Consider the following 27,493-nt stretch of genomic DNA (forward strand, 5'->3'; position numbering starts at 1 on the left):
CATGTCCTGAGCACCTCCAGGGACGGTGACTCCATCACCTCCCTTTGGCAGCCCATTCCAACACTTAACAACTCATCCCGTGAAGAAATCACTCCGTGTGCTTCCTTCATTTTTTTCCCAGACGACGCCCACTGCAGTAGGCGGCCTCACCAACCCAAAGCTTTGACACCTCACAAGAGTTTTATTGTTATTGGCTTTTTGTTTGTTTGTTTTTTTTTTCCAAAACTATTTCGGCGACTTTGAACAAGGCCCCAGCAGGACACACTGCGCCCCTTAACAAAAATACTGTTAAAAAAAAAAAAACCAAAAAAAAAAAAACGAAAAGGAAGAGGAGGGTGAGGAGGCGGTGCCAACGACAGGGCGGTGCGCATGCGCGGCCGGGCGTGCGCCGGCGCACCGGGGGCTGTCAGCGCCTTCCCGAGCAGGGGCGGCCGCGGCCCCGGTGAGTGCCGGCCGCGCGTCCCTCCTCGCCGCTGCCGGCCGGTGAGCGCCGTCGCGCCGGCCCCTGCCGGGCTGTCGCGGGTTGTCGGGATCCCGGTCTGGCAGTGGGAAGCCGAGGGGGTGGGGGGCGGGATGGGCCGGGTAGATCCGGGGAGCCCCTCGGGGTGGCGGGGCCGAAGGGGGTGCTGAGGGTTCGTCCTGTCCCGGGGCCGCGGCAGGGGGCGAAGGAGCTCGGGCGTGCCCGCGGGTGGGTCTCCGGCCTTTGCCCGGCACGGACGGGCACCTGCGGCGGTGCGAATAATTCGAGCTGAGGCGCTGCTGCCAGGGAGGAGCCGGGCGGGTCCGGGGCTGCCGCCGCCGCTGCTCCCCCAGCTCTGTTCGGAGGGCTCGCCGCGTTACCCGCGTTACCCTGCAGGAGCAGGGGCCTCCTCTGCAGAGGGACAGCGGCCTCCCCTGGGAGCCTGCCGCCCCCCTGGCTCGCCTCTGCAGTGTGAGTCCCCAGGATGAGGGTGCGATTGCGGCTGGAGCCTTCCCCAGTCGGCTCGGGACGCAGTTTTGTTCACTTTTGCCGCCTCTGTTTTGCGCTGAAGATGTATGTAGTTTTGACTGACAGCTTCTTTATGAAATTGACGTGGCTTCCTAAAGTTTGCTGTTCCTTTTGGGTGCTTCTACAAGAGGCTGTGTGCCTCGACGTGTTAGTTACAGTGTGCTGGCTTCTGATTCTGCTGACGAGGTCTCCTTCATGTGCCTGAGTAGTGGATGTGTGAGCTAAAGATGTTGTAACTCTGCGGGATGTATTCAGAGTTTTTAATAAGGGCAGTAATTCAGGATAAAGCTCCCTGCTGCAGTACACCATTTCTGTAGTAAATTAATATTTAAAAGTATCATTTTTTTTTAATTTTAGGTAGAGCCCTTATAGCTTGGAGGTGGATTGAGCCAAATGAAACTGGAGTATTCATTCCAAAGCACAAGTGATGGAAATAGATCTTGCATGTTTAGATGAAGAGTAAGAAATCGAACATGGTTCGAGTTAACCAGGCCACTGGTAAAGAAGGACAGGAGTTACACTGTAGACATAACTCTAGAATAAGTTCATACTTATGTATGTAATTATTGCAGCTACTGGAGATACAAAACTTCAGACATAGACTTAGGCTCTTACAGAGCTCGCAGGCAAACCTTGCCTGGAATGTTCTTTAGCCATGATAAGTTATAAAATTTGGAAGTTTGCTAATGCTCTGCAGAGTCTGGCTGGGATGTAGTTGTTTCTTTATAACAGTCTGTGTTTTGGGTTTGTGGCAAAAAGAGTGCTGCTCACACCATAGCAGTGTTTGGCTATGGCTGAAGGGGGCTTGTACAGTGTGAAAGCTTGCCGTTTTTCCTAATCTGCCCTCCACTCCTCTCAAGCAGGCTGGGGGTGGGCAGAGATTGAGAGGGCACAGTGGGGACATCTGACCCAAACTGGCCAAAGGGACATTCCCTGGTGTATATCATGCTTAGCAATAAAATATGGGGGTTTTGTTTCCAGGGTAGTGATTATTCAGAGACTAGCTGGAGTGCTAGTTTGCCTGTGGAGAGTGGCGAGCAATTTTCTTTGCTTCAGTTTTTTTCTTAGGGTTTTTTGGGTGCCCCCAATATTTCCTTCCATTTATCAATTTCGCCTGCCCCATGAGTTTTCTTGCTTTTGCTCTTTCAGCAAAAAGAAAGAGCACTTTCTTTTTGCAGTGCACTCTGCACACTTCTTTAGATCACTGTTCTGCTGAGATTAAGTAATGTGGTGGATTTATGAGTGCAGAGTGCTCTGAAAATAGATACCTAATTTCAAGGAATAATGTGGGTTATGAGAGAGTATAATCTCTAGCTGTGGCAGCAGAACCTAAAATGTTCTGTTTGGTTGCAAGGCTAAAGACATAAAATGTTGGAAGTAATTTGGAAGCAATGAGGAGCTCCAGATAGATTTCTCAGAGGTCTGTGGCCATCATGGTATTGCATTTTTGGTGATGGGATCCTCCCTATTTTCTGTTAGTAGCGGATGAAGTTTGAGAGAACAGGTCTGCCTTGATGGACAGCAGATGTTACCTCTTCCCCATACTGGTTTGCCTGCATGTCTTGGCTTCACTAGAAGTTCTGCTGGAGACTGAGGTGAAATACATGAGTAATTTTTCCCTACACCCTGATGGACTGGACTGATACTGTGAGAAGAACTGAAAACAAGAGTAGGAAATAAAAAATTATCCATCAGAAGCCTAAATGGAGGTGCTCTATAGTTAAGCCTCTGTGTTTGGAGGCTTTCACTGCCTATGTTTCCCCCCAAGTTTTGGTAGCAAAATTGACCTTTTGCTGCAGGAGGGCTGTGGTTCTCTTGAGTCCACCTAATTGTAGTTCAGGATGAGTTAGGACTTTGGCTTGAACTTTGTACAAGATTCCATTATGCTTGTTTTATTACCCTTTGAATAGGCCAACCTACCCTTGGATAAAATAGAATCTCTTCTTTTAATGAAGAATTGGTTGGTGGTGGGCTTTTTTGGAGATATTTTATTTTGTTTTTTGTTTTTTTTTTTAATTCAAACTTAGAGCAAGGTAAATGCAAAACAACAATGAAAAACATTGCAGGGGAACTAATGAGACTGAGTTAAGTGTCTTTAAATGTAGTTCTTGTAGAATTCCAGTTGCTTCTCTTTAGAATGTGGTTTAATGATGCTTCTGTCAAGTTTTGCTGCTTTTATTGCTGAAGTTAATTCTCCAGTTAGTAGCTTTAAAATGTCACATAGCCATCAAATGAAAAAAGGTGGGCTTTTAAAAACTTTTATTTCTTTTCAGTCCTGTTAAGTAATGAAGGCATTCTGAGGTCCTAATCAGCCATGGAGGAAACAGATAGGGAAGCAGTTGCAACAGCTGTTCAGAGAGTAGCAGGAATGCTCCAGCGTCCTGATCAGCTGGATAAAGTGGAACAGTATCGCAGGAGGGAAGCTCGCAAGAAGGCTTCAGTAGAAGCTCGACTCAAGGTACAAAGCTGGATAAACCTGAGTGCCTGTGGTGTATCATGAGTGTACTTTCTTTTTTTCCTTCTGTTTTTTTGGTTGTTTTTATTTCTTTTTAATCTGCATTTCAGCCAGATGGATATTTTTAAACCAGGGACTTCAGTTTTTACTTTGTGTCCAAACCAGAAAATCTGTGTCCTGAAAATAATGCAGACTAACATTATACATCTTATATTCAAGCATTTCAAGTATTCTTAGGTCCTGTACCTTCTGCAGTTTATTCATGGACAGCTACCCTGCTGTGTAGCTTGTCAGCCAGCAAACCTTTGTCTTAGTGACTGAATACCAAGCTTGTAACAAAAAATTGATGGTTGCATCTGAGAAAGGATCAGTCTGTTACCCCTCTGACTTTTACATGGGTTTAGGGAAGATAGCTAAAATGCATCACATTTTTGTCTCTTGTGGAAGTGACCCCATGATTTTGCTCCGCCTTTGCATGTGTACTTGTGAGTGGTTGCACATTCACACACATGGACTTAGCTTGATATAGGAGTATGGTTATCCTGTGTTTATTGTCCATATCTTGCTGAGTTTTGTGTTTTCTTCCTTCACTGGTATTTGCCAATAGTCATTTTAGACCACTGTATTCAGCAGGTGGAGTAGTCTTAGAAAAGTGTTTTGGGAAACATTTTCTCAGGTTGAAGTGTCTGGTATACACTGTATCTAATCTTATATTCCACTTAGTTTATCTTATAGCTATTTAACGGCTATTCCTTTGTGGGAGTCTGTATAAAGTAGAAGAAAACCAGTTTTCTTGCACAGCGAAAAATTTTGGTATTTATACAAAATGTGCTATTTATATATAGCAAATTATGTGTTGATTTTTGTAGCATAGAAACAGAAATTTTTCTGATGACTTGGACGGGGCTTTTCAGATTTAAGTCAGGAAGCATATAGAGTCTATTAATAAATAGATCAGCTGTTTAGTTACTGTGATCTATTTATAATATATGAGCACAGTCATTTGCCTGGCTGCTTCTATGGACAGTCGTGACCAAGCTTTATAAGTGTTGTAAGTGCCTAAATCCACTTTATAGCTATTTTCCCTATTGTTTGCCTTAAGTTAGTTCAGTCATCCATAGGTGGTCAGATATACCTGTTCCAAAAAGAAGTTCAATATCACTTAATCCTCTCAGGATGCGTTCCTGACAAAGGTGCTGGTTAGTGATGCAATGGACAGCAGTGCTGATTTTCCCATGAGAATCACTCTAATGGAAGGGAGCACAGAGAGGATGTAGGAAATACTATTGCTGTGGATTTAAACTGTCTATGTGTGGTGTGGGAGATGGGGAGACAAACATTAGGATCAACATCAGAGGAGTTGCTGACTTCTGAGACTGAATTGATTACTGCTTCATCTGAGTGAATCAACACATGGGAAATCATTCAGTGTGAACATGTTAGATGCTTCTTCCTTCTTGCTGCCATCTTTGTCATAATTTTCTTCAGGTGAATCTAAACATCCTCTCCAAATCTTCTCCTGTGTATTTAGTTATGTCCATTTCTTATATCCCTCACTGCATTTCTTCCCATGTAACATAAATTCTTAGAGGAAGATCTTCTTTAAAACATCTCAAACTCAGTTTTGTGTATGAGACTGATGGCCCTCAGTGAAGCAGTATTTTTGGGGTTTGGTAGCAGAACTTTGAAAGAATATGTGGAAGAGTACCAGGTAGCATTGTAGACTGGTGCTTTTGGGTCTGTAGTCCAGAATGTAGAAGAGCTGCTTGAAATCTCTTTCAGAGCCTGTAAAATTATAATTGTTGGCAGCCATTTTTGTTAGTGCTCTTACTCAATCTATGGAAGAATTTCTCTGTGAAGAAACTCTGTATAAATACACATATCCTAGGGAAGTTTCTAGGTTGTGGATGTTCCAGAATACAAACATACGTGAGTCCTCTCCCTTTTGATTCTTAGCTGCTGTGCAGTTGTGGATTTGAGCCATAGGGAGACCAGGAAGCCAGGATTCATGTTGAAAGCTGTCAGTTGAAAAAAAAACATGAAAAGAGAAGTTTTGAGCCCTTTTCCCAGGATGGCTTAGTTTTGTTCCTGTTTCTTTAATACAGTGATGGTCAGTCCAATCAAAGATGAATATGCATTCTAAGAAGCAGAGTCTAGACTGGGACATGCTTTTTTCTCTGCCCCATCACCCCATCCCCTGGCCCCAGCTGACTATTTGAAGACAAACTGAGCAGGGATGGATGTCTGTTTTTAGAATTTTCCATGTCCATTTGAGTCAGAGATTGAGATCCCTGACTGTTTCAGTTCAACCTTATCAAGTTTCTGCAAAAGATAAATAGGCAAAAATTTGAATATGTAATACTTGGAAGATCTGCCTCAGAATAAGTTATCAAAGCAAAAATATTGAACATTTAATAATCATGTAATTTTTAAAATACTTTATGGTCAGCTGCAGAAGATTGTGTTTGAGTATTCTAATTATCTCAGTTCCTGTAGAGGAAAAATGTGTTAATGCAGCAGTTCTATAGATAGAAACAGTATAAAAATGCCTGTTTAATTGTGCTGAGTCTGCCAGGGAAATACATTTTTATCAATAAAATCAGCATGTCATAATTTGAAAATACATAAATAATCTTAGTTTAAAAACCACTGCATTTTTCTAGCACTTTCCCAGTACATTTAAAACACAGTAAATGTTGTTTGCAGTTACTAGGATTTCCTCTTTGGCTTCTAGTGTCCAACAACAAGTTCCAAAACAATCCAGGTTTTTGGGCCTTAAAAGTCTGGCAAAAAATGTGTTTTGAGCTTAGGAAAACGATTAATGCCTCATTTTCTTTACTGATTGCCTCAAGTTCCCAAGTTATGCAGCTGAGTTTTCACTGATAGCTTGCTTGTCTTTTTGAAGCCTGTTATTTCTAGTTGCATTTTCCACTCCTCTGATTTCACCTTTATCACATCTTTTTAAATCTGTGTATCTAAAAAATGTGCTGTGAATGTGATCTGATTTCTTTCACTCAGATATGTGCTATAATGCATTTTCTGTACAGTGTCTGGACACCTGAATGATATTCAGGCCCAGCAGCCTCTTTGAAGAGTCATTATTTCAAGTGTCACTTGTCACAAGACATCCATGTCAATAACCTGCCTTTATGCCAGAATAATCTAGCAGTTGTGTTGTTGGTCTGGTCATTGATGTTTCACAGCGTGAAAATTATATTCTGTTTGGAGTTTTGTTGTTTGTTTTGACTGAATTGCTTTAGGGGCTTCTTTTGCCCCCAGGAGCTTTTGGAGTTTTTTTAAGAGCATTTCAGAATTAAATTTGGGCTTTTTTAGAACATTTCCTGTTGCGAGTGAGAATTTGTAATTGCATTAGTAAAATGCTTTTGAGAATCCGTACATACCAAACGTTCTGATGAAACATCAACTTTCTTTGATATTCCCCTTTGAAATCAATTTATGAAGGAAATGCAGAGAAGTCTCATTCCTTTGATCCTGGTTTAATATAGATTACAAAGTTTACAGTCCATCTCCCTAAGCTCCTATGTTAGTTTGTGGGTGGACTAATTGTATCTAGATCCTTCAAAACTGGATACAGCTTCAGAACTTCAAAAATATAGTATGTGGGCACACACAACATTTTGCATGCTTATAGTCAATTATAATATTTGCTTTTCCTTTTTTTCTGCTGAAAATGTTAGATACTGAAATGAAAATTAAATCTTGAGAAATGTTGAAAATCTGAAACTTATGAAGAATAATGTGGGCTCTCATTGTCTTTTTATATTTAAGGCAGCAATACAGTCACAGTTAGATGGAGTACGAACAGGTTTAAGCCAACTGCACAATGCACTGAATGATGTGAAGGATATCCAGCAGTCTCTGATAGATGTCAATAAGGACTGGAGACAGAGCATCAACACTATAGAAAACCTCAAGGACGTTAAGGATGCTGTAGTGCAACACAGCCAATTGGCAGCTGCTGTAGAAAATCTCAAGAATATATTTTCAGGTAATTTACTGTTCTTTTATATAAACCATCACATACTGAAAACACTTCAGTATGGTGCTAACAGCTGTAAGTTGTCAAGTAATGTTGAGAGCTTTAAACTTCACTGGAAACAAAGAGTTAAGGAAGAATGACCTCCACATCACATACAGGGAAGTAGCTGGTAAACATTTAATATAGATGAAGATTAATGTGCTGTAGGAACTTCTAGTCTGGCCATCACACACAACTCACAAAGAAATTTCTTGCAAGCAGTCAGTAGCTGGGATAGCATGTTTGGTATAAAAGACTGATATGTGGAAGCAACAAATACAGAAAGAATATTTGTTAAGTTCTAGTATATTGCTATCTGAGCTGGACACCTGCTGTGAGCCTGTTGGGTACAAATACTATGAAATTATTTTAGGAGGCAAAACCATTTTGTACCATTGTACATTTGTGAGGGTTTGAAAAATGAAATAAGATTAATGTAAGAAAATGGATACTGTAAAGATAAAGAAAATGTGATTACCTGTGTCACTTTGCGTTGCTGTGATGGAATGCACACTGCATTCCATCTTGTGTCATGGTAAATTCCTTGCCAGGACTTCTCTACTTATAAACAATTTTAAGTATCTTACCTCTGTAAGAGGGACTAAACCTATCAGACTAATTTGATTGTATTTAAACAGAATTTTCTCTCCTTATATCTTCTGATACTAATACACAAAGTGTACCTATAAAGCAAAATTGCTTCCCAGCCATACCAGGTTGATTAATTTACTGTGTGTACGTAACCTCTACAGTATCAGATACAAATGTGCAACTTAAAGAAAAATGTTTACATGTCTAGCAATTAAAAACAAGGAACAGCAGAATTATGCGTGTATCAGTGTGGAGCTGCTTTGGGGGTGTTGTTTTACACAGATGAGCGCAACTGAGACAAAAAACCTTTTGAGGATTTCTGAGAGGTTTTTAGTATGAAGCATCTCCCGCTGGAGCTGTTAAACAGGATAGTTGTTCTGCTCAGAGATGATCAAATGTTTTATAAACAAAGTGGTTTTTATCATGATTGAAAAGACATTTACACACACACAATCATTAGAATTTTTTGTGAGCTGCCAGTTCTATCACTTGCTGCCTTTTTCGCAGTGACAAATTTTTCTGATGAGATTTTTCAGTTATTCCCCCACAGGATCCTAATCTTCTTTGGTAGGATTCCTCAAACACTGAAAAATAATACAGACAAAAGATCTTCTAAATATTTTAGCAGCATAGGTAATTATCCCTAGCTTTTATTTGTGCCTTAAGCAGGCAAAAACTGTCCACGAAGGAGGTAAAACTTGGCATTTGTTTGGTTTACGCAGCCTCAGACTCAACAAAGTGAGTGACTTTTCTTCAGGCAAGTTAAAAGCCTTTTATGTAATGTATAAGAAGGCCAGCACTGCAGTTTGTTTCATAGACTTTCCAGGATTTATTTTTTGGCATCCGGGGGGGAAAGAGAAAATTACATTGGCATTGTGATCTTTATTTAGACACTGATCAAAAATGGATATATAACATTTACTAGCAATTTTTCAATATTTCAAAATTATTTCCTTCAAAATATCTAAAAGTAATACAGCCATTCTCCAGCTTTTTTCCTAGTCCTTTTATTGTCTTTTATCAATTGTTTGTATTTTGCTAGCAGTGTTGTACTGTATGTGATTTTTCTTTGTCTTTCAGTTCCCGAGATAGTCAGGGAGACCCACGACCTGATTGAGCGCGGGGAGCTTCTGCAGGCTCACCGGAAACTGATGGATTTGGAGTGTTCTCGTGATAACCTGATGTATGAGCAGTACCGCATGGACAGCAAAAACACACACGACATGAACCTCATCCACACATACTTTGGGGATATGCAGAAACTGTCTGAGGAATTGGCCAAGCAGCTTTGGATGGTGGTTCAAAGATCTCTTGTTACAGTGCGTCGAGATCCAACCTTGCTTGTCTCTGTTGTGAGGATAATTGAGAGGGAGGAGAAAATTGACAGGCGCATGTTAGACAGGAAAAAACAGACTGGATTCATACCTCCTGGCAGACCAAAGAAGTGGAAAGAAAAGATGTTCAATATTTTGGAGAGAACTGTGAGCACACGGATTGAAGGCACTCAGGCAGACACCAGAGAATCTGACAAAATGTGGCTTGTGCGGCATCTCGAAATCATCCGTAAATACGTCCTTGATGACCTGCTCGTGGCCAAGACCCTGCTGGATCAATGCTTTCCTCCACATTATGACATTTTCAACAGGTTGCTAAACATGTACCATCAAGCTTTGGCCACCCGCATGCAGGAACTTGCTGCAGAGGATCTGGAAGCAAATGAGATCGTTAGCCTTCTAAGCTGGGTTTTGAATACATACACCAGGTAAGGCCCCCTTATCCTCTCTGTTTGCAGTAGGAGGAATGCAAAGAGGAGACATGCAAAACACAGTTTGTGCTGGTATTTGCTTATCTATTAACATACAATAAGATAAAACAGAAAAAGGATAATATCAAACTATCAAGTTCTTTACTATTCATTACACATTTTACTTCCTGGAAATTTTTCCTTAAAACTAGATTGTGTTTTATAGTTTTGAGTAGCTTGAAATTTTAATGCAGTTAAAGCCTGCAGGAAGCTGCAATCACCTCGTATTTCTGTACCAGTCTGGTGAAATTTTGGGAGGAACAGGAGACTGAGAGCTCGTGTGTGAAACAAAATGTTTGTTGTGGCCACAGCCCCGGAAGATCTGTATGATTATTAACTTTCTATTGTTCTCTTCTACAGGGGGTGGGACTGCTTCAGTTGCCTCATTACTGTTAAATGGAAAGAATGTGGTAACTTCCTTTAGGTTTTCTCTCAAAACTGTGTGATGATTTTTTTATTTAGAAGAATTTCTGCTTACAAGTTGTTTTCTATGATAGTATTATGCTTATTTTGACTTGTCTGATTTGTTGGGATAACTTAAGCATTGTGGAGGGTTTGTTGAGTTTTTTTTTTAATTTTCCTGGTAGAAACAGCTCAAATGGCAACTCTTTAGTTTTTGCTGGCATGTAGTTACTAGAGCAACTGATTTGTTTGGGAAAAAGTGCTGCTAGCCTTTCTGTGGCTCATGACTGTAATCCTGTTCTGAATAGCTGGCACTGACCCAGGCTCTGTGCTGTGTGTACTTTTGATGTCTTCAATTGTTCAGTATCACTAATGCAACAAATTTAAACACTTGGTGGGTTTAGAGCATAGTGCCATAAAGCACATGGGCAGGAGTTAATACTGTTCTGGGGAGTTCTCATAAGCAGCTTTCAGGTTTGTGTTCAGGACTCTGTGCTTTACTCTACACTGCAGAGTCCTCCTGGTTTTTCTTCCCTGCAAGGAAGAATCAGGAGCACCCACTTGTGCATACTTAGATACCCATGCAGGGTATAAGAGAGATGCAGCCACTAATAAGCAGCTGAGTTAATTGGCCTTTTCTTCTTTTGAAGGCCAGAGGAATAACTCTACAGTAATGAAAATCAGAGATGTGAGTCCTTCTCATGCAGAGCCTTGGCAGAAACCCTCCTCTCAGGCTCTTTATTTGTGTCCTGGGGCTTATGTTCCAGTAAGGCAATTCTTGGTCCTAAATTTACCCTTCCACCTTCCCCCAGAAAGCAGAGTAGATTGTTACTGAGTTAGACAATTCAGAACTAAAGCTTAAATCTGTGTGTTCCAGCATTGGAAGGGCAAAGGGAGGGAGCAAAGCCAGTGTTACTTCTATTTACAAAGCAAACAAACCTTGCTAAGCAAGTCATGTGGCTCACAGCACCTGGTGGCTGAGCCTTGTGAAGAAAGGGAAATGGTGAGAGGAGCAGACACACTACAGGATATCTGAGAATGCTCTTCTCCCTGCATATCTGCATAACAGTGGCATGGAAATTAGAGGAAGTACTTTGAAGGAAAAAATTAAGGCTTTGACTTTCTCTCTTCTCTAAAAAAAAGCCCAAGAGGGCAGTTCAGGAATTATATTCCTACATGTTACAACAAAAGGTTATAAATAGGATGATAATTACTGGAAAAGTAATTTCCCAGAGAAGATGTGGATGCCCCATCCCTGGAAGTGTTAAGGCCCCCTGGTCTAGGTGTGGCATGCCACTCATGGCAGGCAGGTTGGAACTAGGATGGTCTTTAAGGTCCAACCCAAACCATTTTCTGTGATCCTGTGAGAATTTGAAAATTAGCCACTGGGTATTGGGAGTCCACAGTGGGAGAAGAAATCAGTTCAGGTTTCTGAGTGAACAAGTTAAGTTCTCAACAGGGATATTTGCAGAGCTTATCAAATCACAGTTGCTGGACATCTTTTAACAATACAATAAACAATTCTCCATAGAGGTATGTGTATAATAAACTAGGAAGGAGAACTCTGAATAATAGAGGGAAAATATAAATTTGTATTGTATTTGCATACTGAAGCTGCACTTCAAAACCAAATGAGAGAGTACTGACTGAAAAAAACATTGAGGTTTTATGTGATGAATTCCTGTATGGAATTTTTTTCAGTATTTACAACATAGGAGTTAGAAAAGAATCACGGGGGTTTCTTTATCAGACCATGTCTGCATGAAAGCTGTTTTTTTTAGAAAGATATTCAATTTACAGCTCAGAAATAAAGTGATGCTACATGTGGAATAATAGCCTTTAATACTTGAGTGGGAGTTTTATTGTGTTAAGTGGGTTTCTCTTCCATGTTTAAGCCAATGAGAGTTCTGGAAAGATACTCTTATTATTAAATCTGTGCTGGATTGGGACCGTGACTCCAGTCTGTGTTTGAGGAAAATTATAATTCTTGTAAGATCCTGATGCTCATATTCATAGCATCGTTTTATGAGAGACTGATCAAGTGTTGACAAAACTGCTATGAGATCACCAGGATTGCTACAAGACAGTGTCAGCAGTGTTCACTTTAAGGAACAGAAGGAATGCTACTGTACATACAGCTGGATGCTGTCTCTGGAGCCAGTATCTCTTTTCACCAGATAGAGCAGGATTGGTGGCAGAATAGAAGCTTTCTGAAATGCTACTTTCCAAATTATAATCAAGTTGAAATTTCAGACATAATTGTATTAATTTTTTCTTGAAAGTAAATGACTTCACAACACTTAAAAGTCTTGTGCCATTTGGAAGAGGATTGTCTGTCACTTCTTTTCCCCTGGGCACTTGGTTGTGACAAACAGGAAAGAGAAATTATGTATAGAAAGAATCTTTATGTTGTGGGCTAAAGATTGTAGAAGGTCCTTGTTTTGGGGTTTCAGGTGAAGTGCTTTGAGAAAAGGTTTATGTCTCTGTGGCCTTTTGAACAGGGATAATGGTGTATGATGAGGCCAGCAATGTTTTCTAACATGGCACAGTGCCATAAACAGCTTCTCACTTTTCCTCTGAATCAACCTAGAGCAGATCCTGCTATTTCATGTGTTCTTTCTGTAAACAGCAACAGAATGGAATTCAGTTTTCTGAATAGGCTGAGCCACTTAAAATAATTTCAACCTCTTTTCTTACAAGCCAAGAAGATGTTATTAGTGTAGGATGTTCAGTCACAGTAGCTTTTATGGCTTCAAATGCAAGAATTTTGGTATTTTAAGTTGGTAGCTGTAGTGGTTTTTTGCAGTACTTTGGGATTTATTTTTTCCAGGAAGTGGAAGCAACACTGTGCTGACTCCCTGCATGTACCCAGAGGACAATTTCAATTTGCAGAACTATCAAACTGGACACTTGCTTAGGAATTTAGGTTGCCGTTTGTTTTTATAGTGGCCTCTGCAAATACAGAATTTGTGGTTTGCTTCTGAAAAGCACACTATAAATGGAATGTGAAGCAATTTATGTTATTATGATTGAATATATTTCCATCAGCTGTTAATAAAGCACTCTCTGAAGAGTGTGGGTTTGACTTATTGATTTGTTTGGGCATGAAATATTAAGAGTTCTTGCTATGTTGTGCTTTGGCATAGCTTTGGGGATTTTTTGTTTACGCAGGCCAGTCATTTTATGATCTTATATAGATGCAAAATATCACTGTAAAGTATTAATTTTGTATAATCAGTGTCAAAATATTTTACTTTAGTTTCTTTTAAATCCTATAAAATCAAGAACTTTTCTTTGCAAGCAATTGCTCTTATACAGTACCCATGAAGTGCACCTTTGATTTGTCTTGAAAGATGCTTCTTCCTATTAGATTAGCCATATTCTTTACCAAGACAGGAAGCATAGGTAGCTTTCCTTTTAATATATTTTAATTTTTACATGGATGTGATACAAGTACCAAAACAAGCTCTTTTGAGAATCTGAGGACAGTAATTCATACTTGTCACTGATCTTTACTGTTCTAAAATTCAAAATGTATTAATTGTTTTCCACCACCTCTGAAATTTAAAAGATACATAAAAGTGTCCCCTACAAAGAGCCCACAGGCTGAAGCAGTTGGCTTTCATTTAGTTTCAAGTAATCATTACTTCTTGTACATAAAAGTAAGGAATGCATGGATAGGGTTGCATATTTAAATGTCTGTAATACTTTTTATTATATCCTGGGCTGTAGCTTTTACAGTCTGTTCTTTCATTCATATAGTTTTATTTACATTTCTTGTAAATGCACTGATTGTTGCACTTGCTATTAAAAACTCTTTGAAATGTGTAGGTACTGAAAAAAATGTGCTTTACACTGAACATACAGAAGAAGTTGTATAATTTTTTAGTTTTTAACTTTTAATCTCATTTTTCTTTATTAATCTGAATTTTTTTGGGTTTTTTTTTCTTTTTTCATTCAGTGCAGAGATGATGGGAAATTCAGAACTATCTCCTGAAGTGGATGTAAATTCTCTGGATGCTCTGATTTCACAAAATGTGGTAGACCAGCTTCTCAGCAAGTATATGTCAACACTCACTGTGAGTAATAACAGTGCAAAGGCACATTTAGATGAGTTTATATCTTCATTAGTACCTCAGTGCTGCTCCTCCATCACAGAAAACTGTGACAAAGGTGAATCTAACACTATCACTTTTATGAAAATGCTCATATCCTGTGTGTAAGTTTCTTTATAAAACCGTAATCAGATGCTTTTATATATGTAAATCATAACATTTCAAGTAGTAGTTATGCTTTACAGACTATTAATAATAATTTATTAGAAAGGAAGGAATTCCAGTCTTCATATGCCTAAATTCATAGTGCTGGTATGTTAGCACTTAAAAGTACACTGTAGGCTGTTTGGTCCCTGTGGTAGCTGCATCAACATTTGATACAGATGGGATCTTTTAAGGTAATCAGGATGTTCATGTTTGCCAGTTTGATTCTTTTAACAGCCTTTTTCCTTTCATGCCTGTTAACTGCATGAGCATAATTTCCTTTTGTGGATGCCATTTCAAGTGTATCTTAAATATCAAGGCACTGTTTCTTCGTTATCCCAAGAGTCGCTAGAAACTGGTGAATTTCATGGCAAAGCAGGCATTATGTGATTGTCAGATCCACTAATTGCCTCCAAGAGTGGTTATTTGTGTAGTTGTAACTTTGGATTTGCTGTTCTTAAATTATCCAATGAATTCCTACTTCTCCTAACTTTAGGAGCTCTGCCAAGCAGAGGAGGGAAATTTTTGTGCTTCTTTGGATGTGTCAGCTATTAAAACGTGTCCAGCAACAGCAACTACTTGGACTTTATACTCTTCACAATAATATGAACCAACCTTGTAATGGCTCAGGGAGGTTGTCAGTAGAGGCTCTGCTTCCCATTAGCTTTATTAGGACTTTTTTGCAAGGTTATTTTTTCTGCCCTTACCTTTGGGGCAAAAAGCACATTGGTTTGTTTTCTCAAGCTACTTTTGCCTTGACTCAGAAAGTGCCTTTGAATTAATTTTGTCCTCAGTTAGCATGAAAAAAACCACCTATATTGTTTTTTTAGAATTGTTCTTCCTTACCTACTGAAAAATAGTATGTATAGAATGTTGTTTTATTTTATTTCTAGAATATAAATAAAACAAAGTTGCCACTCTGTTTAACAGAGAGGCAGCTTTCTTTTTGCTGGTTTTGATTTTTGGCTGTATCTTTCTTTTAAGGCGGAAAATACTGAAACTGCCTATTTGTATCACTTCTACCTTATTTCTTTTGATGTTGTTTAAAAGTGGTTTTAAACAAAATGTAACTAGTTCTGAAAAGTGTAACTAGTTCATGAAAAATTGAATGCTAATAGATTTTAACAGATTTCTAGCATATTATTTTCCCAATTGCCTTAGCTTGAAAGAAAGTCCTTGTAAATGCTGATCTTAAGGTGAAAAAAGTTCCCTGGGCTGCTGGCTTAAAAGATTGTCTTGCAAGTCATATCTCATTAGAGCAATTCCATGCTCATGAGGAAGAAGGGTAGTGCATTGTTTCACACAATTGAAGAGGGTACTAGATGGACTCTTATGGCCTTTCTGTTTGTGCCTACTGGTGATGTGTAATTCTGCATGGTAGGGCACAGTAATATACCTGTGACATGTTGGAAAGAGGTATGAACATTTATATTACTACAGGGTTTAAGCAAATGTGAACAAAGCAGAAAAGAGGCAGAAATCATCAACAAGCAAGACAGAATTCAAAGAATCCAATTATATATTTAGCAAACATGCTGGTCTTTACTGTTGTGGATAGGTCTGTGATATGTGTCATGCAGAAAACTGGCTCAGTCTCCTTCTAAACCCAGTTTTCCTTAATGTGTGTGTGCTGTACAATGTGCTGGGCAGATGGGAGGAGAGCCAGCCATTGTACCCGTCACTGTGTTCTGCAGCACTGTGTTCCAAGAAACACAGCCCATTTAATCTAATCCTGGGATTTTGTACCCAGCAGTAATGAGCACCAGTTTCCTAAAACCTAGGTGTAAAAGGAAGTACAGGCAGATATGTGCAATTTTTCCTACATTAAGTATTACTCTTATTTTTTCAGCTGTGGAGAAATTCAGGGGTTTTTAGGTGTTAAAGCCTGAGCCTTAATAAATTCTTCCAAAATTAGTAAACATGTTGATTCTGACAAACTGACCTACCCCTTTGTATTAGGAGCACTCCCCTTCCAAAATGTGCTGAAACTTCAAACTGCACCACTTGTGTTCCAGTACTAACCTTTGTCTTTGTCAATGCAAATTTGAATTTGTGTGTTACCTGTATCCTGTAGGAATGGCAAGAGTGGTCAGCATTATCAGTTATTATGCCACTCTTCATTATGGAAATGACTGCTGTTCTAGATGTTGTAGCAAAGGGTTTAGTTGTGTTAAATTAAATATTTTCTTTCTCTTGTTTGCTTTTTTAAATGAAGTCTAACATCATTGGCTGGCTGCGAAAAGCGCTGGAGACAGATAAAAAAGACTGGATAAAAGAAACTGAACCAGAAGCAGATCAAGATGGGTACTATCAGACTACACTCCCAGCTATTGTTTTTCAGGTATAAGACAACTTGGTTATTCTAGAAAATCTACAGAAGCGGTGCATGGATTTGGAGGAATGGAGGGGAAGCCAAACTTTCTAGAATAGTGTTGTTTCTGTGTCTTTTGAAGTATAGTGGGTTTTTTTCCCTGTAGAGCTGTTAGTTGAAGGGGTTGTTTCTTTGAAGGTTTTTGTTTACCTTTTTTACTTCAGTGCTTAAAGACATAGTTCTTTTTTTCTGTGTAGATTAGAAACATATGTTTAGTTGATATTTGTATTTAGTGAGCTGTTTTTACTTAGGTCTCTTGATGTGAAGCTGTAATATATGACATGTGACTTATTAGGACAGTTTTTGTTAATACAGTGCTGAGTTAGGCTGTTAATACAGTTTTTGGTAATACAGTGCTGAGGTAGTTGGGCATATATTTGTTACTATAAATTATTCATTATATACAAGCACCTTAATAATAGAATAAAAAGTTCCACTGAAGGTTGAAACTGTTGCTGTTTTAAACACTACTTCAGTTAACATGAATGCCTGTCCAAATTAAAACCAGAAAAGATAAGGTGATTTCTAAAAATCCTTTAAAAAATATCCAAACCTGCACCACCATCAAAACTTTCGACTACCAACCCTGTTGTTGGTAGTGGAAAGTTTTGAAAGTGATCTTTATCAACCAGTAAAATGTCAGCTTATTATGCTCGCTTTCTAATTATTCTTTATAAATATTGTGTCAGGTACCTTCAATTAAAGATGAGTTATCTCTTCTTCCTGCATTTGTTTCCCATTGTATTTTTTTTCCACTTTATGCCAGGATTTTTGCTACATTCTTTCACATTTGTATTAGTGCCAAGGTTTACTTCATCTAATAGTTTTCAGAAAGTGTGTGATATCAAAGAACTGGTGACTGATTATTGCCTTTAGTGTCATGCTGAGAAGGACTGCAGTGCTGAGATGCATCTAGCAGTGAAATTTTCAAAATCATCTTAGCGTAGAAACAGCTCATATTTCCACCTGGCTTTGTATCCCTTCTTTCTAGTTTGCCTCCTCTCAAACATAGTTGCCTGTAAGTCACCTGGATCGTGTACCTGCTTGTGTTTCTAAAGTTTAGAGGCTCCTTTACTTCACTGTTCAGTGTGAGCTCACTGCTTTCATATATGGGAGAAACAAAGGAATTTGAGTTTTAGTGTTATTTACTACTAACTGCAGGAGCTGACCCTGGAACTTTGATACACAGTAGAGCCAAAGCACTACTCAATTAAAGAGATAAGTACTGTTTTGCTGAATTAAGAATGCAGCTGTTCTCACCATCAGGAGAACACTGCAGCATGTATTAATAGTTGCCAGTAATATATTAATTACACTTGTGAAAATAATGGCTTTTGGTATGGTCAGTGGGCTTGTCTGGGGAAAAAAAAAACGACAAAAAGCATCTGTAGAGCTGATGGTAGTAGAAGACTTCAAGAGTCCAAGATAGGAGTTCTGTCTTTGCTTTACCACTGATAAAAGCCTCTCTTTATAATTAAACTATTTTTGTCTTAGATGTTTGAGCAGAATCTTCAGGTGGCTGCTCAGATAAATGAAGATTTGAAAACAAAGGTACTCATTCTATGTCTTCAGCAAATGAATTCATTTCTAACCAGGTAACATGATGTTTAAAATACAAATGCTTTATCCTACCTCAGTCTCTCTTTGTTCCTACTGTTCCAATACTTGTTCTTTTGTTTGGATGTTTCTTTATTGCTTTGTCTTTCTCCTGTTGCATTCATGCAAACCAGGCTTTTCTCCTCTTTCCTTTCCTTCCTTTCTTCCCTTCCCCAGTTTCACTGCAGAAGTTCTTCTGTACTGGTGAGTGGCACTTATGGTTCCTGTCTGCAAACGGCTCTTAATTTTTTGAGTCAGTTCTGCTTTCTTTTATATCTCAAATTTATACCTCTTTCTCTAAAGGAAGAGAGAAAACACCTCCTTGGCTGGATTCTGCCCAAAACAGAAGGACTAAACATCACACGAGCAACACACTCTTATATACTTCTAAATCCCTGACAGACCCTTGTGAAACATTTGTTCCTATGGGTGCATTTGAGTTCTTACAGATTTGTGTCTGTTTAATGCCATTAATTTTATGTGTTACAGGTACAAAGATGAAGCACAGTTCTATAAAGAAGATCATCTTAAAAATCGTCAGTATCCTCAGTGCTATGTTCAGTACATGATTGCAGTCATCAACAACTGTCAGACCTTCAAGTAAGCCTGCATGTCTTGCAGTACTGTGAGAAGAACAGCTGTTGATATTTCATCTGTAATATTTCCTCTTCCCAGAACCTTCTCTTCTGTATGCAAAGCAAGTTCAGTTAACCAGTAGTTAACTGAATAAACTTAATAGTAAACTAATCAGTAGTTTAGCTGACTAAACAAAGTCAACAAGTTTGAAGGTAGTGCTGTTTTGAGAGGCAGGTATTTTGATTGCTTTTGCCTTTGGTAAGTCAAGCCATTACTTCTCACCAGTGAAATACCACGTGTTATCCCAAGAATTTCATTGCCACAGAAACATTTATCTTCAGCTTACAGATTTTTAAAAAGTAATTTCACTTTGTTTGTCTGAGTCCTGTCATCTTTTCTCACCTTCAAGGCCACCTGTGATCAAGGTGGACTGAACTAGAGAAAAGTAAAGGCAGAACCTTCTGTGAAAGTGTATCAGAATGTGGCTCATGTTTCAGTGATGAGCAATCCTGTTATTCTATAACTGCTGCCACTTGCAGGTCTACTCAGCATCAGCAATTTGTTACCAACACACATGTAGTCTACACTGACCACTCTAAAATCGTGCTGGAGAATAAATAAAGGCTTCCAAAGCAAGTAGCAGGCATTGTTTCCCCTTGCAGAAATAACTGTCCTGTGTCTTTTTTCCATGTATGTACTCCAAAAATTTAATAGTAGTGCAATTGTGCATCAGTGAGTGACGAAAACCCTTCTTTTTTTCCCTGTCACAGAGAATCCATCATCAGTCTGAAAAGAAAATACTTGAAAAGTGACATGGAAGACACCTTGTCAATCAGTCATGCAAACATGGATGCAACTTTAGACATCATTGCTAAGGAAGGCTGCTCTAGCCTGCTAGATGAAGTCTTCATGGATTTAGAGGTTAGAACTTGTCTCCTCAAAAAATCCAGAAGTATTATTTATAAAGAAAAAAAAAATTCAGAATGAAGTAGTTGTGGAGCCTTTTGATTGCTAAATATATAAAACATGTGGTTTTTATATATGGGCTAGCAAACGGTCAGTAAACATTAGTATTTTCTTCACTGGTATAGTTTGCATGTAGGAGACTGGAAGGTTGCTTAATTAGGTTTCATGGGATGACTTAAGGCAGGTGCTTTGTATATAATTAATATTTTCTAGCAGATGTACTTAATTCTTACAACTCAACAACATAAGACTATTCAGGAAACTGCTGCTGATATTAAGTTGTTATTGCAGGTACAGTTCATCTGTAATTAATATGTTTAATTGATTCTAACAGTGGGCCCCTTTCTGTCTGGTAGATTTCCATGCTTAGAAATTCTAGCTTCTTGTTAGAAGGCCTCAGGGAAAAAATTACTACTTGAAAGAAATTGGGAGTATGGGGAGGGAAACAGGGCAATTAGAGAAACAGCAGGAAATGGTGGAGATGCTCTGGGACTTGATAGATTTGTAATAAAATTTTGAATATAAATACCTTGAGTGGCTCACATGAGGAAGGATGTGGGAGAAGCATAGTTTAGAAATTGACAAAACTTAAAATTGTCTCACATTTTTTAGTAACTGCACTGATCTGATGAATCTGTCAAAAACCTGATCTGATCTCTTCTTTGTCACCTTGCCAGCCCCATCTGAACGAGCTGATGACAAAGAAGTGGCTGATGGGGTCTAATGCAGTGGGGACTATCTGTGTCACTGTAGAGGATTATTTCAATGACTTTGCAAGAATTAAAAAGCCTTACAAAAAGGTAGGTGCAAAATACTCAGTGATACTTTGCAAATGTACTCTGAGCATCATGTTGATTTGGAATTTCTGAACACTACATGGAATTCAGAACTGAAATGCAGAAATTGGAATTGATTCATTACTGGAAAGGAAAAAATGTTCATCATCATACTGCAGAAATCTGAATCTACATTTTTTTTGTTCACAGGCATATAACACTGTCAAAGATCTAAGTTGTAGTATTTAGTCCAGGAAACTTCTTGGCATGTTACTAGATATTTTTACTACTTTACTTTTCTACCTCTCCTCAGAAGTTTGTACTCAGATAAAATTAGCTCCTCTGAAACTGGTTTTCCTGGTATGTAATTACTTTTTTTAATAAAAGCACATCAAGTAATTCCTAGTTTTAATATATACAATGAAGCATAGTGAATTTGGTGCCATAAGGGTTAACAAATGCACAGTGCATGTTTAAAGTGCTCTTACAATAGTAAATGTGCTAGGTTAGGATTTTTTTCCCCTCTCATCTGTCAAAGGATATCAGAATTTCTCTATTGAAATTTATCTATCAGAATTTCCCTATTGATGGAAACAAGTACAATAATATGGAAGATTAAAGGCAGGTTCATGTAATAAGACAGTATTAAATGATTGTCTAACACTTAGGAACCCAGCAGAAGCTAGCAAGATCAGTATTTAGGTGACATCTTTGAAGTTCTTAAAAGGGCTTAAAAGATAGAATAAGTGTATGATTTGGAGACTTTCTTACCTTAATTCTCAAAGTAATAATTATAACTGCTCAGAGTTTCTCTGATGACCTTTTAACCTTCAGTATTTGCAGATCCTAGAGGCCTTATTATGTGAGTACATGTACTTACAGTCCAGAAAAAGTGCACAAAACAAGTTAGGTCAGTCTCAGAATTAGTCTATGTCTATGGAACAGCTTTCTTTTCCAGATTTAGTTTGTTACTGTGAGGTTTGAGTGCTTGGCATGAGTTTTGAGGTGTTAATACCAATCTCTGCAATCACATATGTTTCATTGTGTAGCATTTATTGCCACCTTGTGGGGAAGAAGCTTACAAGCAGATTCTTTGGCATTCAACATACCTACTTTTCCACTCTCTCCCAGCACAAAAAAAATCTCCCAGAAAAGATGCCATATGTTCTAGCACAGGCTGGACCATGCTTTTGTTTCCCTGATTTGTCATGGGATTTTTTTCAGATTTTAAAATATTCTTGAGTAACCCTGTTTTGAAAGTACAGTTTTAAAAAGCCACATGAACAGAGCACCACAAAGGAGACTGTAGCCCAATGGGAAGGAGGGAAGGACACAGTTCTGTAAGAGAAGAAATCTGGATCTAAGGCATTCATTCTGCTTTGCTGTTTTCCTTGTGTGTAACTTAAATGCTCTACCATGCCACTGTTGGCTCTTGTGGAGTGTTCTCAGTTGTAGTGGAGCTGTTCCTCAGTTCCTCTCCAGCAGGATGGGCCACACATTTCAGCCCCCCACAGTCTGTTTTGTGCAGTTCGTTTTCCTTTGTGTAACCGGCATCAGTTCCACCAACGCAAGAGAAGCCATCCCTGAGCAAACACCTAACTCTGGTATTTCTGCAGACTCCTGAGACCAGAACCTGAAATTGCATTTTCTGGGTTCTGGATGAGGGCTGTGACTTCCAGTACTTTGCAATCTGTTGTGTTCTCCCTTTTTTATTTTTCCCCCCTTTTTCTCTCTTTCCTGAAAGGCTTTATTCAAATTTTGACTGAAGAACATGTTTCAATAACAACTTGAAACTAAAGTTTGATCATACTACTAATAAAACATGATTAAAAGTTTGTGACTACCTGTTATGCCAGCTTTTTCTTAATCATAAGTAACTTTGTCACCAGGCTTAAGGGTAAGAAAAAACACCTGAGTTCTTATGGGATTTAAGGACTCTGCTTACATTCCTGTTGAAAAATAAGCATGTGAAGGTTTTGGGGTTTGAGTTTTGTTCTTTATTTTCAGACCTCAGCATTACTCATGCACCGATACCAGATGCTTCATCCAGGTACCAGTAGATATTTCCCATAAAGAGAGAAGTGCAGAACAACAAATCAGTCAAGGAAAATCTGGGAACGTGATTGTTCTTTGGTGCTCCTCAAAAAACTCAGACATATTATTGAAGATATCTTGGGCTTGTTGATCCTTGGCTCATCATTAGAGAAGGAGAGATTTTCATTTCTGTTAGCACTGTGAAAATCTAAAACCACTCAATCTGTATTAGCAAAAAATGTATAATGGTGTTTAAGTGCATATGCACAGTTCAAAGCCTAAAAATAATGCCTACACCTGCAGGTATCACTGGCATAAAACCCACCAGCTTTTCCATTTCTTTCAGACAATGACTCTGGAGGCCCATCGGCGAGTGGTTGTGGAATACATCAGAGCCATCATGCTGAAACGTATATCTTTCAAGAATGCAGAAGAGAGAAAAGAGGGTGCAGAAAGAATGATCAAAGAAGCAGAACAGTTCAGATTTTTGTTTAAGAAGCTTGCAGCTGTAAGTATTTGCATTGGGTAATGCTGTTAAGCTGGTAAGTTACAATAACCACACATGTTTAATGTTTGGGGGAAATGGCAAGAGTTAAATCTCCATCTCTCCAAAATGTGGAGTGACTTGGGAATATCAAAGGTGGCAGCTGAGGGCACAGACAGAGATTCTGAACACTCAGGCCAGCTGCTAAAATTCCTGAGCACCAGTTTCTGCTGCTTTGTGTATATACAGCTCTTTGCAGCTGAATATTTGAATGGTCTCTGAGAGATAGGTGCCCTGAATTCATAGTAGAAAGTGAAAGAATAAAGCACTTTAAAAAAAAATAAAAATCTGTCTTTGCTTTTCCTGGCCAGAAGAAAGGCACCAAACAGATGCTGTTACTTATTACCTGAGGAACATGCAGTGTGTTCCTTTGGATCAATAGGACGAGTATGTTGACCCCATTTAAAGTCCAGTAGAAATAGAAAGGACGGGCTAAAAAAGGTATTTGAAAATCAATGTACAAGACAGGCCTAAAAGTTTTAGCCCCATAAGGAACAGGGATATTAGAAAGCTCCTAGGGCCAAGAGATGACAAAATGCAAAAATAATACACAGAAGGATAAAGCCTGAAAAACTGGAGTAGTTGATGGAAAAGGTTGTGGAATAAAGGAAATAAACCACACCTGATAGGCAAAACGAGATGATCTTGAATTAGAATACTAAAATAGTCCAGAGTTTAAATAGATACAGTTCAATCAATCAATTCCTGAAAGCTGCTTTGGTGGCCAGGTGACTTGAAGGAATCTAACAGAGAGCCAGTTTTGAAGAAATGTTTCAGAAGAGATCTGGCTTTCATGTCAGTTATTCCTAGTGTTTACACTCATAATTACCCAAAGTTGAAGACTAGAATGTATCACCATGTGGATAAATACAACATAGTGTTTGTAAGACACTACTTTCTTCACTGATATTCTCAGAGTAGGTCTCTAAATGAAGAACAGAGAGAGAAAAGGATTATGGTGACAATTCACAAATATTTGGGTTTTTTAATGTCTGAAAATTCAGCTTTTTGGGAGATTCAAGGGCATTGTCAGACAAAATATTAATGACAGGATAATTTGTAGATTTGAGGAGTATTGCTGTTGTTTTGGGACATTTTTAATAGTTTTTGTTTACTTTTGCAGGGCTCTGGAGAGGACACTGAAGGACTCTGTGACATCATTGAAGCCATTGCAGAGGTTATCAAGCTGACTGATCCTTCACTGCTCTACCTGGAAGTTTCAACTTTAGTCAGTAAATACCCAGATATCAGGTAATTCTCTTTGCCCTCAGATTAGATAGATAGATAGATAACACCATAATTTCCTTGGGGTTTGGGCAAATTTTGCAATTTAAAACGGTGTAAATGTGTTCATATTTTCCATGTTTTAGACTGTAACCACTTTTTTGTGAAAGTAATGCTAATATACAATGCATGTGAGCTGGACTAGAAGTTACAACTGCTTAAGTACTGCAGAGGAATACCAAAAATACTTCAGCTCTGTGTGTTGGGAGGATGAAGTAGGTTTTAGATTCCTAAAAGCAGCCAAAATGGTGCTTTATATTGAGCAGGAAAAATCAGTTCTGAGTGAGTAGAGATCTTATTAAGAATAAAAGATTACCTGAAACTGAGTGAAAGGATTGCCAATTAAGTGCGGGTTTTGACAAAATCTTTCTTGTGCAAAGCCTCCTAATGCCAGTTTTTCCCATTTCCTTTGGCAGGGATGACCACATTGCAGCTTTGCTGACAGTGAGAGGTGATGCCAGCAGAGATATGAAGCAGACTATCATTGAAACTTTGGATCAAGGTCCAAGCCAACCCAATCCAAACTATGTGCCAATTTTTAAAGAAATTACAGTTCCTACTCTCACTGTGCCAAAACTTCTGAAGTAATTGACAACTCTGTGTTTGTGTGTCATTACTGCTCTGGGATCAACGGGTTTGAAATATTTGTGGGAAAATTTGGCAATGCTGTTTTGAGTGAAGTTCAATATACATTGATACTTGCTTGGCACATTTCTTTCTGAAGACTTGGACGTGAGGAAATGCAAGATACCTGAAAGGAGGATTAAAGGTCATATTTGAAGAACGAAGCTTTTAATGGCATGGTTTGGGTTTTTTTTACTGACCCGTTTGTCACAGCTGGTTTTGCTGTCAGCAAACACATTTTTCTTGTGGAATATGTTTGCACAGTGCACTGCAATGCTATATAAAGATATTTATACCAAAACCTGCAGAGCTGTATTAGTGCTGGATATACTAACATACATCACTTACAATGCCTAAGCAGACTCCTTTAGAACTGTCTTTATATGGCACTGCATTCAGTGTTAATGTCAATCCACTTTCACATTATATTTTGTGTATGTACTTACTTTGGTGTAAAATAGTTTATTGCAGAAAACTTAATTATGAAATCAGTTTCCTGACTTAAAGGACTGATTGAAATTGCTACAGTGCAATTTGATTATAGGTTGAATAAATAAATAAAGACATAAGGTACAATTTTTTTCACTGATTCACAAAAAACAGCACATAAAGCACACCAGTTCAATAAAATGTTAAACCATTTCTATGTTCAGCTATGATTCTTTGCATCCTTGCAGATTTACAGAGCATGTAAATCGTTTTTGTTGTTTTAAGTGTGAATAAAAATTGGATTTAATAGTTTTCTGAAAACACAATCTACTGGATTTTATTTCCACAGTATTTTCAGATTAATCTAATTATCAAGTAGTACTAGATAATTGTGGATTCAAAATTCCTTGATGAAGGATACATTTAAGGCATTATCTCTTAGTACCTGACCAGAGCTGTCAGAGGTAAGCACAAGGAAAACATGTACCTACATTGTTTTAATTCAACATTCTGGAGTTCGTCTACCTAACACCTTTGGCCACGCAGGCCTTGTGCCATTCCAGCCCTGTCTCCAGCTCCTCTGTATCCCTGAAGACCTGTGCACAGGTTGGTAATTTGGATAAAGGATAGAGCTGAGACTGTGACTTCCTGCAGTGACAAGGACAGTGTCCCCAGAGATGGCTCAGTAGAGCATCATCTTAGTATCGCTGTGCTTGAGGGATTTCAGTGCACGAGCTCCTTGGGTCCCATGGAGTCTAGAATTGCCTGGAAATTGTAGGTACAGGGAGGGGAACTTAACTGTTTTTTAGAGGTGTGAAAAACGCCAATCACTTGTTTTTAAAATTTTAAAAGTTTAATAGTAATAAAATGGTTATAAAAATAGTAACACAATTAGAGTAATAACAATTTGGACAAATTGAATTAGGACAATCTGAGACAATAAAAACAGAATTACAGATGTCCGGGTACCTTTTCCTGGGCATCACGAGCCTGAAAAAGGACCCCCGTTAACAAAGGATTAACCCTTAAGAACAATAGCATATTCATACACTTCATACATGATGCATAAATTCCATTCAAACACAGGATTTTGTCTGGTCATTGTCAACTTCTTCCTTCTAATCCTAACAGCGCCTTCAAGATGGGAAGAAGTTAGTTTCTTCTGATAAGAAGGCAATAAATTCGTTTCCCTGAAAGATTTAGGTGTCCTGTGGCTGCTATCTGGTTCAAGTGCCTCATTCCTTGCTTTAAAAAAAACCCACTAACGTAGTTCTTATTTTAACAAATTTTATATCCTAAAACTATATTTAACACAGTACTTAGGAGAATTAATACAGCATTTCTTTCTAACACAACACATATAACATTCATTTTAATATTTGCGAAAAGCCAGTCATATAATACATGCATTTTTCACAGTGGGTTTTGTTCAGCGCTCAGTAAAGAATTCAGTTAAAGATTAGCGAGGTGATGCCAATTTGGCTTGTACGGTAATTCCGTCCTGTCCCTAAAATTCTTTCCCTGTGTGCTTTAATCCTCACTTTGTGTAAGGGAATCTGATCAGCGGGCTTTGTTTCCCTCTGTATCCCTTCTTCCTCTCAGCGATGGTGCAGAGACAACTCTTGGATGTCAAACTTGGGCTCCTTCCCCTCCGGCTCCCCTCGGTGGGGAGCGGTCGCTCACAGGGACGGCTCCTGCCCTCGCCGGAACCTTCGTGAGGGAGGGTGGCGGCTCGCGCGCGGTGGGTGCGCCACT

General features: G+C 38.7%; 1 protein-coding gene across 3 annotated transcripts; it reads left to right on the plus strand.

Annotated features, from left to right (window-relative positions):
• Positions 1-329: 329 nt before the first annotated feature.
• EXOC3 (exocyst complex component 3) lies at positions 330-26,064 on the plus strand. 3 transcript variants are annotated; one of them, XM_074547093.1, is made up of 14 exons: positions 375-483; positions 2,471-2,583; positions 3,262-3,446; positions 7,233-7,452; positions 9,154-9,835; positions 14,241-14,358; positions 16,754-16,879; positions 18,404-18,504; positions 18,995-19,105; positions 19,852-20,002; positions 20,725-20,847; positions 23,204-23,365; positions 24,525-24,652; positions 25,102-26,064. In XM_074547093.1, exons 3-14 carry the CDS (start codon positions 3,303-3,305, stop codon positions 25,271-25,273), a joined length of 2,238 nt encoding a protein of 745 aa, XP_074403194.1. In that variant the 5' UTR covers positions 375-483; positions 2,471-2,583; positions 3,262-3,302; the 3' UTR covers positions 25,274-26,064. The 3 variants fall into 3 exon arrangements, with proteins under 3 accessions (XP_005482979.2, XP_005482980.2, XP_074403194.1); XM_005482922.3 differs by lacking the exon at positions 2,471-2,583 and having other exon boundaries at positions 330-442; XM_005482923.4 differs by lacking the exon at positions 2,471-2,583 and having other exon boundaries at positions 337-483.
• The last annotated feature ends 1,429 nt before the right edge of the window (positions 26,065-27,493 follow it).

This window comes from Zonotrichia albicollis, chromosome 1 (assembly GCF_047830755.1).
Source record: "Zonotrichia albicollis isolate bZonAlb1 chromosome 1, bZonAlb1.hap1, whole genome shotgun sequence".
Classification (NCBI taxonomy): domain Eukaryota; kingdom Metazoa; phylum Chordata; class Aves; order Passeriformes; family Passerellidae; genus Zonotrichia; species Zonotrichia albicollis.

Excerpts from the sequence above, each read along its gene's own strand:
- EXOC3 (XM_005482922.3), top strand. The coding sequence starts at position 3,303 with ATGGAGGAAACAGATAGGGAAGCAGTTGCAACAGCTGTTCAGAGAGTA. Across the intron at positions 14,359-16,753 it reads AGTATATGTCAACACTCACT|TCTAACATCATTGGCTGGCT; the intron begins GTGAGTAATAAC and ends TTTTAAATGAAG. Across the intron at positions 16,880-18,403 it reads TCCCAGCTATTGTTTTTCAG|ATGTTTGAGCAGAATCTTCA; the intron begins GTATAAGACAAC and ends TTTTTGTCTTAG.